Source organism: Nothobranchius furzeri, chromosome 15, assembly GCF_043380555.1.
Source record: "Nothobranchius furzeri strain GRZ-AD chromosome 15, NfurGRZ-RIMD1, whole genome shotgun sequence".
In the NCBI taxonomy this organism is placed as follows: Eukaryota; Metazoa; Chordata; class Actinopteri; order Cyprinodontiformes; family Nothobranchiidae; genus Nothobranchius; species Nothobranchius furzeri.
In genome coordinates this window covers 48,484,886-48,499,499 of record NC_091755.1, presented here as the reverse complement: position 1 = coordinate 48,499,499, position 14,614 = coordinate 48,484,886, and the positions used below count along the sequence as shown (strand labels likewise).

The 14,614-nt window shown below is 43.2% G+C and overlaps 1 protein-coding gene across 1 annotated transcript in view; it reads right to left on the bottom strand.

The window, feature by feature from the left end:
* klhdc8b (kelch domain containing 8B) overlaps nucleotides 1–2,862 on the bottom strand; it is a 125,209-nt gene extending 122,347 nt beyond the window's left edge. Inside the window, exon 1 of the mRNA XM_070544968.1 lies at nucleotides 2,249–2,862. Coding sequence (XP_070401069.1) covers nucleotides 2,249–2,639 — 391 coding nt within the window. The 5' untranslated portion in view covers nucleotides 2,640–2,862. The remainder of the gene's footprint in view (nucleotides 1–2,248) is intronic.
* Nucleotides 2,863–14,614: the final 11,752 nt, after the last annotated feature.

Sequence of the window (14,614 nt, the reverse complement as noted above, 5' to 3'; positions counted from 1 at the left end):
TTTTATCAATCTAAGTAAATACTGCTTTATCCAATAATTACACCTTATTACAATTATACACTTTAATTACACAATAATACACTTTAACTTGCTGTGTAATTACCATGTAAGTACTTAATAATTAGGGGACTGTAAAAGGAAGTGTTACCCATAAAATAAATAGAAACCACTTCAAACAAAAAAACTTCATCTACAGTATGGGTAAATAAAATACAATGTGCAAAGAAACTACATTAGTTAAAATTTCTGCACAAAAACACTCCAAAGTGGGAAAAAAGTCACATTTACTAACAAATTAACAAGCAAATGCCCCACCTACCAGCAATGGGTACCGAATTCAGTACTTTTTAAGGCACCGACCGAATTCCATAGTACCGACTGAGCACCGATTCAAGTAATTTGAAACGGTGCCTCGTTTCGGTACCAGTCCTTCATAACGAGAACTTGCCTAGACAGTTGTGCATGCGCAAGAGTGTTATGTCGTCAGTCCCTGCGAGCCAGTTGTAAACAGAGCAGCATGGTAGAAACAACGCACGCTAAAGCTTGGGTCCACTTCACTAAATGTGATGGGTAACTGGGTGATGATGAAACCAGCGACAACGATCTAAGTGAGACATCCTCATCTTAATCTGCTCCGGTAGGTAAATAAAATTTTTAAGATAACGTTAGCTTGATATGTTAGCTTCCATTCCGCTAATGGTGCGTTCGCTTTCTCCTCGGAACTCCGAATTTCCGACTAGAAGAACATGAACGTGCTCTAAAGTTTGGCTTCACTTTACTAAATGCGACGGGTGATTGGTGAAGATGAAACCAGCGACAACGATCTAAGTGTGGGGCATCATCGTTTTAATCTGCTCCAGCAGTTAAATAAACTGTTTAAGATAACGTTAGCTTGATAAATTAGCTTCCATTGCCACTATTGTAATCAGCTAACGGTGCGTTCGCTTTCTCCTCAGAAATTCTAACTTCCCAGTAGGAAAAATCAAAGAAAAAGGACGGCAAAAGGAATGAAGATACACAGTAAATTAAGTTCACAGTAAAGATGTTTGCTTCAGTTTAATTACCAGCTTATAAAACTACAAGGACGATGTTAAAATACAAACAGTTGTATGATATTTATCGTGATATTTATCAAATATGGTTATATATTGAGAAAAATATATATTTAATTATAAAAGAGAATTAAAATATTAAACACTCAAAAGTATCTAAAATCGGTACCGTTAAGTACCGGTATCGATTCGTAGGTAGCGGGAATTTGTACCGAATCGATTCAAATGTCAAAGGTACCCATCCCTACCACCTACCCACTAAATGTGAAATTTTCACATTAAACATCTGCAGCTGAATGATGGGAGCCTCTACATTACATCCCCAAGACAAAACTTAGCGGTCATGCTGCGATTCCCACGTGCTATCTGGTTCTAATCAGAACCCAGCGGCAGCTTTCTGAGCATTACTCCCCAGCAGCACTCCACTTTAATCACATCTGAGCGGCTTCCACTTGGAGACCCTTCAGCACCTGTAACGCCTGCAGGGGCTTCTTCCACATTTAACAGCTAATTTAGTTTATTTCAGCGCTCCTGAGTTCTGACGTTGTCCCTCCTGTTGTTGGTGCTTGTCTTACAAAAGCACCAAAACAGCTGGTTCTCTTCATCACTCCTTAATGAGCCGATGAGAAGTTTCTTATTTAATGAGGGGATGTTTGCACAGCTAAACTCAGACAAATTGAAAACAAGAGAGAAACGAGTGAGTAAAACGGCTTGTTTCATCATGAGTGGAATAATTAATATTTCAGTGATTTGACAAGATTATGCTTTCCTGAAGTAAAGAGAAAGTTTCTGAACAAGTTCAGGACTGTTCAGCCGAAACGGGTAAAGGTTCTGTCCCATAAATCCACCACAAAACTCAGCAAAAGCATGTCTCGCCTAAACTGTCAGAGAAATCTAATCTGATATCAGATGTTGTAATGAAAACTGCCAGCTAACATTAGCGCTGCAAACACAAGAGCCTGCAAACTCGTGGCGTGAAGGATGGAGGAAAACCCGGAGCTTGACAGGCTCGCCGTGCGTGGCTGGAATAGGAACACCTCGATAGGACAAAGCACTGGGAGTTATGTAGGTGTGTGTTCAAAGTTAACGGCTCAGATGGCTTTTTAGTGCAGAGCAGCTGAATAAAACAACACCTCAAAGTGGGGTTACACACACACACACACACACACACACACACACACACACACACCTCTTACCTTTCTCCACTGTGGTCACTCCCATCGACGGCTGACTTAAACAGGCTTTTGTCTCCCATTTGCCCTCATCGGGATGGTACACTTCCACCGAGGCCAGAGGGCTCTGCTGCTGATTCATTCCCCCGAGCACCATCACCAGACCCCCCAGCGCCACAGCTGAGGCCCCCGCCCGCGCCGTGGGCAGCGGCGGCAGCTGGCTCCACGTCTGGCTCTCAACATCCAGGACCTCCACGCTGTCCAGGGGCGTGCCAGTTTCGCTGCAGCCCCCCAGCACGTACAGCAGGCCTTCGTGGTAGACGGGGGTGCAGTAGACTCGGCGATGCGACATGGAGGGGAACTGCTCCCAGTGCAGAGACTTGACAGGACTCACCGCCATCTCCTGTACAGGCATGTCTCCAGGACCAAGAGGAGGGGGTGCACCATCACACACTGTACAGCGCAGGAGGAGGGAGGGAGCACGGAAGCGGAGCGGGGGTGGAGGCACGGGGTCACGGCAAGATGGAACAAAGCAGAAAAGGAGAAACAAGCCGGCGCTCAAGCTTGTTTCTGTCTGTCTGAGTGACCGGCTGAACTCCTGCGTCCACAGAGACGGGGGATGGAGAGGACCGGTGGGGGGGTAGTAGTGACAAGAGTGAGCAGAATAAGAAAAGACAGGGAACGAGAATCCCTCACTTCTCAACCAGATGTCACGACTTCCTCTATTCCAATATTTTATTCATCCATCTGTAGGAGTTTTGGAAGAGGGAAACCATCTGCCCTCCTATCACCTCTGCTCCTTCTGCCTCAGTCACTGCGGCCTCTGCAAGTGCTTTGGGTGAAATGTACTTCTCATGTACCGTGTTCAGCGCTTTGGGCTTCCCGACAGGGTTGTGGAAGGCGCTTTATAAATAAAGCTTTGATTGATTTGATTGAAATTGTAACTTTTATATATTACTAGTGGAAAAACAAGGAGTTTCTAAAGTCTAAACCGTTAAAATCCCGAAAATCTTCAGAGGACCAGGTAGCAGAACAATGGCTCTGGATAAGAAACAGGAAAACGACCGTCACTATTGCCTCAATAATCCCGGAGAAAGTCTTTAAGGTGGTGAGCTTTATCGCTCTGAACAGCAAGTTCTCTGTCGCAGCTCTGCAGTTTTACTTCTACCTGCTGTGGTGAAGAAGAAAAAAGTCCTTCATAGCTGAACAAAAACGAAAGAAAAGCTCCACAAGAGCTAAAGAAACCGCAAGGCTTCTTGGCTTTTCGGGAAAGTCTCTTCCTTCCCTTCAACTAAATGGGAATTCTGTTGCTGTGGAGCACCTGTGAACGTTGAGCCTTCATGGTAGCTTCAGACAGCCGGAGGCTTCCTTGTTGACAGCCAACCTGTAAGAAATGACAAAAAAAAAGCATTAAATAAAAAAATAGGTTCCACTTTTCCCATTTTCTCCTTTAATTCGAGCAAACCTTTCCTGTCATGTAGGATTAAGACTTCATTTGAGAAACGTGACTTGTCAGGAAAAATGACCGTTTATGGTTTCACACACATTCCCAGTGGGTTTGGGGTTGTTACATGCGTTGGAAGAATAACAAGCCCATAATTGGTTGGTTTCTCTAAACAGGGTGAACACACAGTTCTACGTCTAACCTCTCCGATGTTTAACCATTTTTTTATTCCGTTGCATTTGGTAAACTCAATGGTAGCTGTTCTCTTGCATTCATTTCCCCTTCTTGTGTTGTTTTGGTTCTAAACAGGCATCTCTTTGTCCCAGATCCTGCTGATCTGCTGGTTCTGGCCTCACCAGCTCACTAGGACTTCAGAAGCAGCAGATTTTAATGTTTCTTTTCTTTTTCTGCAGTCATCACTCAACAAAACCAAATTGAGCTACTAATGAGGTTCTGGTTTCTCTGGAATGCAGTGGTGCCCAATCCGGGTCCATGAGGGACACCACACATGCGTGAGATCAACGCGCCTGATTCCATGGACGATAAACTTCCTCCGCACGTTCTGGATTTCAGTAAAGGTCGGTTTATCGTTCATTGGTTTTAATCGGGTGTCTCCTGAAGGTAAACAAGCAGGACAGTGACCCAAGAATGGGGTTAAACAACTGTTCTAATGGTCTGGACCAGTAAACGATGCACATTTGTATAGTGCCTTTCTGAGTCGGAGGACTCAACAGTGCTTTACACTATAGTGAATCATTCATCCATTCACACACACTGGTGGTGATGAGCTGCATCATTGCTGCAGCTGCCCAGAGGCACACCGACTGAAATGAGGCTGCCGAGCACAGGCGCCGCCGGTCCCTCCGCCCACCACCACCACCAAGCAAGCAGTGTCAAGTGTCTCACCCAAGGACGCAGCAATTGACATGACTGAGTGAGCCTGGATTCGAACCTGCAACCCACTAATTATAGGGTGAACTCCTAACCCCTCAACCACCATCACCCTTGGTAACCAATCACAAATCCCTGAGGACCACAATCCTGCATGGTTTACACGTTTATCTGCTCCTACATGATGACATGGATTAGTGGGTGATTAATCAGCTTCTTGAGAGCTGAAAAGTCCATGTTATGAGGGCTGTGTTCCATCTAGTTTTGCTCATTAGCTGCTTTACAGCGGCAAAAGTGGAACGCAGCAACTAAAACATGAAAGTAATCATCACACATGGGGAGCGGTGAGCTGCAGCAGTGGCTGCACTTAGGAGTTATTTGGTTTAAAGTCTTTGGTGTGACCCGACCAGGATTTGAACCTCCGATCTTCCAGTCTCAGGCAGACACTAGGCCACTGAGCTGGTCAACCTTCTTTTGAAGAATTGTTTTCATGCCGTCCATCTGCACAAATAATAGATAGAAACGATCCGTAGGTAAATCTTTCTCTGGTTTTGTGAAATTCCACTCATTTCCTTCTCCCAGTAGACGTTTATTTCCCTCCAATGCTCTGAGGAACACACGCAGCGTATGAAACGGTTGTTTCTTCAGCCCAGTAAGAGGCGACAAGAACATTAACAACTGCAGTTTTATTATTTTTGTCTAGACGACAGAAGCTATAGACCAATACTCCCAGGAGTGTGAATTCAAGCTTCCAGCCTCCTCACACACACACACACACACGCACGCACACACACACACACACACACACACACACACACACACACACACACAAGGTATTTTTGTGCTTTTTTTGGAGATCCTGCCAGCTTCGGAGTCTCTAAGGGAGAAACTTTGGTCAGTGAATGTGTGTTAATGAAAACAAATGTGCCCAGTCTTGCAGTGAAAATCTGCGTGCCCGCTCATGTGTTACAGTACGTTAACATCACTGCAGAACCGAGCCGCAGCTTCACAATGCAACGACTGCAGATTCGTTTCACGGAGAGCTGAGTGCTGCTGCAGACTAAAGCCTTTTGTTAGAGGACGCTGGCCGGGTTCTGGTTCAGCGCTGGGTGGAAAGTTTTAGGCACCAAACTGTAAATGCTAATAAAAAACATCACGACTGGATCTAAGAGGCGTCTTCATGATGTTAAAGGGAAACCGATTTATGAAGCTTTAATAATCAGAATCACATTTGCTCCGTTGACACGATGCCAGTGCCGATGCGGTGTTTGTGTGCGAGTCGGTGAGTTGCACTGACACAGCGGGAGGTGAGGACACAAGGATTGACAGAAAAAGCTCCGCCGTTTAGGGTTTAGGTGGGAGAGGAAGATTGACGCAAACTAATACAGCTCACCGTTTCTCCTGTGCTGCCCTCATGTTCCTGCACACACACAGGCTAATAAAACTGCAGCTTTCTAATTACTAATGGCCTCTGGATCACGGCCTTTACGCTCCGAGTCATGTGGACTCTGAACTCTGAGCAAAGAGAAGGTTGGAAGAGCTGGAACATCTACAGTCATGGTTTGGGAATTGGAACAGTTGCTGCTTTTATAATAGAAATTTGCATTAACTCCAGAATGTTGTGAAGAGTCATCAGGTGAATTGCATATTGTGGCTTCTAAGATTACAACTAAATCAACAATTTATAGGATCATCAAGAACTTCAAAGAAAGAGGTCAGATTCTGAAAGGACTGCTGAGGACCGGGGTAAAGCCAGATTCTCCGATGACGTCCCTTTCCGATTGTTTGGGGCATCTGGAAAAAGGCTTGTCCGGAGAAGAAAAGTTGAGCGCTACCATCAGTCCTGTGTCATACAGACAGTAAAGGATCCATTCATGGTTTGCTTCTCATCCAAGGGAGTGGGTTCACTCACAATTTTGCCCAAAAACACAGCCATGAATAAAGAATGGTACCAAAACACCCTCCGACAGCAACTTCAACAACACTTTGGTTTAGAACAATGTATTTTGCAGCACGACGGAGCACCGTGCCATAAGGCAAAAGTGATAACTCAGTGGCTCGGGGACCAAAACGTTGAACTATTGGGTCCGTGGCCTGGAAACTCCCCAGATCTTAATCCCATGGAGGACTTGTGGTCAATCCTCAAGAGGCGGGTGGACAAACAAAAACCCACCAACTCCGACAAACTCCTAGAAGCGATTATGAAAGAATGGATCAGTGAGGATTTGGCCCAGTCAAATTGCAGAGTTTCTGAAAAGAAGGGCCAACACTGAAAATACTGGCTCTTTGCATAAATGTCATGTAATTGCTGATAAAAGCCTTTCCAATCCAATCCAATCCAATTTTATTTATAAAGCGCATTCACAAGGCATTACAACCAAACAAGGTGCTGTACATTAAAAATGTTGGTTAATTAAACCGGCGTTATATAAACATGTTGAACACAGATAAAAGATAAAAAGGAAATACAACAAAATTCCCAAAAATAACAGCTAAAAATCATTAAGACACAGGGTGAAGTAAAAATAGGAAAAAACATTTTACATAGAACCTCAATAGTACGGAAGTAGATAATTGTGGGGTCAGTTTATAAACAGTGCAGATGTCAGTGAGGTTCATAATTATGTTGTATAAGCTAGGTTGAAGTAGTGAGTTTTCAGGCGTGATTTAAAAATGCTAGCTGTTGGTGCTAGCCTCACTAGCAGTGGTAATGCGTTCCACAGCTTGGGTGCACAGACAGAGAAAGCCCTCTCTCCACGGCTTTTTAAACGTGCATTGGGAACAGCTAGGAGGAGCTTATCTTCAGACCTGAGAGCACGCGGCGGGTTGTAGTAATGGACCAGTTCACACAGATATGGCGGAGCTTGATGGTTCAAGGATTTGTAAGTGAGAAGCATAATTTTGAAGTTTATCCTGAACTGCACGGGCAACCAGTGGAGAGATTTCAGAATTGGAGAAATGTGTTGTCTTCTGTCAGCTCCAGTCAGCAACCTAGCTGCTGAATTCTGGACCAGCTGAAGTCTAGAAAGAGCTGCTTTACTGATGCCATATAAGCAGGAGTTAGAGTAATCCAGCCTTGAGGTGATAAAAGTGTGGACCACCGATTTCAGAAGACGTACACTCAGGATGTGCTTTAGTTTTGAGATGTGTCTTAGTTGGTAAAAACATGATTTAACTGTGTTATTGACCTGGGCATCCATCTTCAGAGCCTGGTCCATTTTTACTCCAAGGTTGGAGATTACAGAGGATACATTAGGTGAGAGATAGTTGAGGTCAGGTTGTTGAGTTGCCGTGATACTGTTAGGACTGAAAACGATTAAGTCAGTTTTGGAGACATTGAGATGGAGGAAGTTGTCAGCTAGCCATTGCTTGACCTCAAGGATACAATCAGACAGAACTTTCGTTGACTGAGTTGGCTTAAATGAAAAATAGATTTGACAGTCGTCAGCGTAAAGATGGTATGAGACAGCGTGCTTTCTAAAAATGGCTCCTAAGGGCAGTATATAGAGGTTGAACAGTAACGGGCCGAGAATTGAACCTTGTGGGACACCCCAACGTAGAGGCTGTGACTCTGATGAACAGCTGTCCAACATGACTCTAGCAGACCTGTTACAAAAGTATGACCTAAACCAATCCAGGGCAGTGCCTGAAATGCCAGCCCAAGTGTGAAGTCTTGTGATCAAAATGTCATGATCGATCGTGTCGAATGCTGCAGATAGATCCAAAAGTACCAGAACCACATGGAAACCTGAATCTAAAGCCAGAAAAATGTCATTAAACACCCGAACTTGAGCAGTTTCAGTGCTGTGCTGTTGTCTAAAACCAGACTGACAGATGTCCATTACCTGATATTCATTTAGATTTTTCGTCAACTGTGCATAGACTATTTTCTCAAGGACCTTAGATAAAAACGGTAATTTGGAAATTGGTCATAGATTCCTTTGAAACATATGAAGTGCTTGTACTCATTTCAGTGCATCACAGAAACACCTGAAACAAAGATCTAAAAGCAGTTCAGCAGCAAACTTTGTGAAAACTAATATTTGTGTCATTTTCTAAACTTTTGGCCACGACTGTACAGTTCCTGACAAAAGTCTTGTCGCCTGTGTATGTTGTAGAAATTCCTGCTATTAACCTGACTTTTAATTGATCAACTGGTGTTAGAAATAGCTTATATGAAAAGCTAATACCCTCCCAAATAATGTTAAATGTACTGAAAAATAATATTTTCACTGAAAAAAGATGTAACATTTCATCAAGACAGACAGGTCAGAATCTGGCAAGACAAAAGTGTTGTCGCCTGTACAGAAAATGATCAACTTTACAGCAAATCCAAAAATATATCAGCTAATTAAGTAGTGGTGCTGTGAGATCCAAATTTTATATCTCGTATGACTTCCGTGAGCTTGAAGGACAGCATCCATGCAGATTGGTAATGATTCGTACAACTTATTGATGAAGTCATCAGGAACAGCAAAGAAAACAGTCTTGCATGCCTCCCAGAGTTCATCAATATTCTTTGGTTTGGTCTTCCATGCTTCCTCTTTCATCCTACCCCACATGTGCTCAATGATGTTCATGTCTGGTGACTGGGCTGGCCAATCCTGGAGCATCTTGACTTCTTTGCCTTAAGGAACTTTGATGTGGAGATGGAAGTATGTGATGGAGCACCATCATGCTGCAGAATTAGGCCTTTATTATGGTTGGGAATATAAGAGGTAGCTAAGATTTCTTGGTATTTTAGACCATTGATGTTGTCTCCCACTCTGCAGATCCCTCGCACACCCCCATACTGGATGTAACCCCAGACCATGATTCTGCCTCCGCCAAACTTCACAGCTTTCTGGGTAAATCTCGGCTCCAAGCGGGTTCCAGTAGGTCTCCTGCAACATTTGCTGCAACTGTGGTGTAATTCAACAGAAGATTCATCGGAAAAATCCACCTTCTGCCACTTTTCCAGCATCCATCCTTTTAGCAGGCTGTGGGACTTGGCAAATGCCACTCGGTTTTTCAATTGTCTTGTTTAGTGCTGGCTTATGGGCACCGATTCGACCATGGAGGCCATTTCGAGACAGAATACGACAAGCTGTTCTGGTTGACACGAGGACTTCAGGTGACCAGGTCTCCTGGAGCTTTGCTGCAGTTGAAAATGGGCTTGCCTTGGATTTTCCAGCCAACAAACGGTCCTCTCGAGCAGTTGTCTTGCGGGGTCTGCCTGACCTGGGCTTGTCAAGAACTTCTCTAGTCTCTTCAAATCTTTTCTTTATCCTCTGAACTTGACGCTGAGACACACTGAAGGTGTGTGCCACATCAGAGGTGGATTTGGTCTTCAGCCTCTTGATAATCAACACTTTACTCTCAGGGTGAATCTTGGGCATGTTTGCAGAGGTCTAGTTGCAGTTGGTGTGAAGGTCTAGTGTACTGGAGTTCTTTTTATACACACCTGACACCTAATTGATCCATTATTAGTCACAGGTGAAGCTCATATGACAAGGCGACAGCACTTATGTCCTGGCAAAAACTGACTCAATGGGCTTTACCAAGATGTGAATATTAGAACACTTCTTGTTAGTTTCATTTTGCATTGAAACAACGCCTAACCCTATTACAGAAGCTGTTTGGATTACAATGACCCATTTCTTGAAACAAAATCTGCATTAGAATTAGTTTTAGCAGCACGTTAGGTCTATTTGTACACAAGCGACAAGACTTTGGTCAGGAAATGTACAAGTGGACGAACTTGCATGAATGAAAAGATAAGAGTTCTCATTTCTGTTCCAAGAAACCAAGTTCTGTAGCTGCCAAGAAAAACCTGTTGGCTATAAAAAGGTAATATTAGAAAACTATATGATAGTGGTTTTAGTTGCATTAAACCCACATTTTCCGGACCACCCTCTGATTTCTCATCACCATGCTTGCATCAGTTACATCTACCGTAGTTCTTCACAAGTGTTTGAGCTCACAACCCACAAAATAACAGCAAAGATATGAAACTCCAAATATCACCTCACCAAAACCTACAATGAGCAAAAGACAAATGCGTGCCACTTGTAAGAAAAGTGTTTCAATCTAAGCAGTTATTTAGCAATATTGACGCTTTTTGATGCTGTGAGAGGGATCATTGTGCCTTAAAAGGATCCAGTTGCAGTTTCATCTATTCTGTTCACATCAAATTATGTTAAATGCAAGTTATCTAAAGGGCGATGGTGGCACAGGAGTTAAGAGCTCGCCCCATAATCAGAAGGTTGCAGGTTCGAGCCCCGCTCAGTCTGTCGCTGCTGTGTCCTTGGGCAAGACACTTAACCCACGTTGCCTGCTGGTGGTGGTCGGATGGACCGGTGGCACCAATGCACGGCAGCCTCGCCTCTGTCAGCGCGCCCCAGGGCAGCTGTGGCTACATCGTAGCTCATCCCCACCAGTGTGTGAATGTGTGTGTGAATGGGTGAATGACTGATTGTGTTGTAAAGCGCCTTGGGGGGTTCCAGGACTCTAGAAGGCGCTATATCAAATACAGGCCATTTACCATTTTATTTGAAATCGAACACAGTCTCTATTCTGAACGTCGCCCAGAGACTTTGACCCACTCCTGTTTACATTTGACCTGATTTTTATGGTTATATGTTACAAAGCTGCCAATATTTTTAACAACTGGGCATCATTTAAGTTATTTTCAACAACATGTTGATCTTTTATATGACTTTATATGTCTAATTTGTCCATGTCTTTGGTACTAAGCTGCGTTGTGCAGCAGCATCTAACAGTTGTAAGAGGACCCTTATGAAGAAGAAGAAAAAAAAACCAGTTTTGCACTCCTCGTCTAATATTTATAAATGTTCTGTGGCTTCAGGAGTCAAGCTTCTGCTTTGTTATGGTGCAGAAACGCTGCCTTATAACAGAAGGTTCTGGGCACACGGCAACTTCAGATGTTTTCCTGCCATTTTTAGCACAAACAGAAGCCAAATTCACTTTTGGTAAATTTGTGTCTATTTGACTAGACTAGATGAGGAAAACTCAATTTATACCATCATACAAAAAATTCTCCTTGCTTTTCTTATTTAACAAATCCGTGCCTGAAAGCACGACTTAAAGACCGAGATACTCTAGTGTTCAATATTAGTGTAGCAGGATGAAACAAGCCTGCTCCAAATTAGGTGGGTTGGCGCATACCGGCTTCCGTACTCATGAGGGTGCTGTGGGTATAAAAGGGTGCTCTGCTAAGGAAACGCTGCATTCTGGCGTCAGCTGCTGTATTCAAACTGCGCCCCAGTAGATGATCAGCTCTGCTTTGGTGGTATGTACTCTACTGGCTAATCAATTAGTTTTAAGGAGATTCGTACTCAAACTGTGTCGTGCACTCAACAGCTTGGGCATTTGTTTATTTGGTACTGGGTGTGACGCTACCGCTCATCCCAGAGTGAACTGAGCATTGGAGAAGAGGTATGTAGCTCCTGCAGGGGACAGCATGTGAGTTGAACTAATCCAACTCAAGCTTGGTGTTAAAACTCGGACAGGTGTTGAACACCTGTGCGCTGCCGGGCGGGGAAGCTTCCTTGCGGCCTAGATGATACTAGTGGGCGGACTGGTAGGTGTGGGTCTTACCTTCTCCAGACTTGGTCAAGAATATAAGTTGTTGACTTGTATCGCTTCCCTGCTTTCTCTTAGATTGTGCTCTGTGGTCTGGTGGGTGGCGCCGCCGTTTTGTTTGAGTTATTTTCTTCGATAAGTTTCCAGTTTCTCCCCCCTCCTGTGGGCTCTGCACGGACCTCGGTACATCGTTGGAGGCTCCCCACTCTCAGCGTGGAAGTCCAGAGGGGACAACAACTGCGTTTTTAATTAAGTGATTTTAGATGATTGTTGATTTGTAATTCCCCTTTTCTTTTGTGCAGGCTGGGACAGGAGGTGGTGGCGGTCCCGTTGTGCGTGTGCTGGTGGTGGGTTCCCTCACGTTGGCGTGAATGTCACTATTGCCTGGGGTGACCATTATATTTCATTTGTTTCTGTTTGGTATTCATCACTCCGTGTGTCATTCCCTCCTACAGCCTGTCTCAGTCCTGCAAGTTATTCTCTGTGTCTTGTTGTCCTGTTTTTAATCAAAGCCAGTTTTAACAATATACATATATATATATTTTTTTTAAAAATAAATCAATTGTAACTTTTGGAACCATGTCTCATGCCTCATTTAGTGGAATGAACCTATGTGCCTTCCAGTGTTGGGCAAGTTACTTCAAAACTGTAATGCATTATTTACCATACCATACCATATTTATTTATAAAGCACCATTTCAAAATAGCATGGCAGCTAACCAAAGTGCTGTACATAAAAAAGCCAAATGCTTGACCAAGAAACACAATAAGAACAGCCAAAATACATAAGAACAAAGCATAAATAGTTGGAGATAAAAATTCCTACTAAAAACAATTAAATAGGAGAACAGTTAGCAGCACTATAAAAATAAAATAATGCGACGAATAATAAAACATTTGAAATGGCACAAATAAAACGAAATAAAATACCAGATGGTGCGAGGTGCCAAAAGTGAGCAACTACATCATAAAAATGGAATTTAAAACTCAAATCCGGTGCTAGATTGTCAGGAAAAGTGTCACGGAGGGAAGGCAATGCTAAAGAAGTGCGTTTTCAGGGCCGACTTGAAACAATTTATTACTTGTTACCCTCATTTTAAAGTAATTAATTACATTACAATATTACTGATTTTAAAATATGTAAGGCATTACACTACTTTTGCATTACTTTACATTACAGCAAAAAGAAATGCATTACAGTAATTAATTACATTTGTACCGCATTACTCCCAACACTGGTGCCTTCTGATACTTCCTTGGGTGAAATTCCCAAGGTGGCGTTGTTGACAACTGTTGGCTGCTCCCCGAACAAAGTAAAAGGTTACAGTGTGTTTGGAGCACGCCATATCTATAGCTCCCACTCGTATTGCCACATTAGGGATGTGTACATTCTGGCGATGCGATACGATATGTATTGCGATACGGGGGAGGCGATATGATGCATCGTTACGATACATTCAGCCAGACAATATTAGCGATTTTTTTTAGACTGAATTCATTGCAACATGTTTAACATGAGTTATCTGAACCATAATAGAGGGATTTACATTTCGATGGTGCAAACAAAAAACCATTGCACACTTCTGCCAACTAGCAGGAGGCCTTTGAATTGCACCAAAAGAAAAGAAAAGATTGCAGGTGAATTCTTCCAAAGATTTGATTCACGGCTTTTGAATATCGATTTAATATTGCAGGGAGCGAAAAAAATCACGATATATTACCATACTGATCATTTCTCACATCTCTATTAAATATAATTTGCGCTGACCAGGATTATTTTGTGTTTAATACCAACAATCTGAGAAGCACACACAGCTCCACCAATCCTCAGCTGCTGGAGATTATCTGGTAATCAGCTGGGAATGGTGCCATGTCTGAGCATGCACAGCAGATGTGACCATGACCAAGACTCCCTGGAGTGTTCTGTTCCTACTAGCAACACATGCCGACGGCTGAATATAGACGGTCGGCAGTGAGGATAAACGGTGGGAAATCAGCAACAAGGTCACGGAAAAATGTTTATTTACATCCCAACAATTCAGCTTCTGCTTTAGGTGTAAATGTTTAAACCTCTCAAAGAGGTGTTGTGAACAGCAGATTCACCCCATTTTGTAGTTTGCTAGGTTTCAGTTACATTTAATACAACATGGGGATTAACTTGTACTCTACGAGAAACGACTCAAGTTTTACAGAGAATTTCAGACCGATAAAAGATTAGCCACAAAGCTAAATCACATTACCATCAACTACCACAGTCCAGCACCCAGCTACGGTTACACCACTAAATAATAAGTCTTCAGCCAGATATTCTGGTAATGGATGTTTCTGTCCCACGTTGAGCAGCAGTAGCTCAACAGGTTGAGCGGGTTGTCCAGTAATTGGAAGGTTGCAGGTTTGATCCCGGCTCCGGACAGAGAATTCTGTTGTGTCCTTGGGCAAGACAATTTTTTATTTTTTTCTTCTTTGTTTAT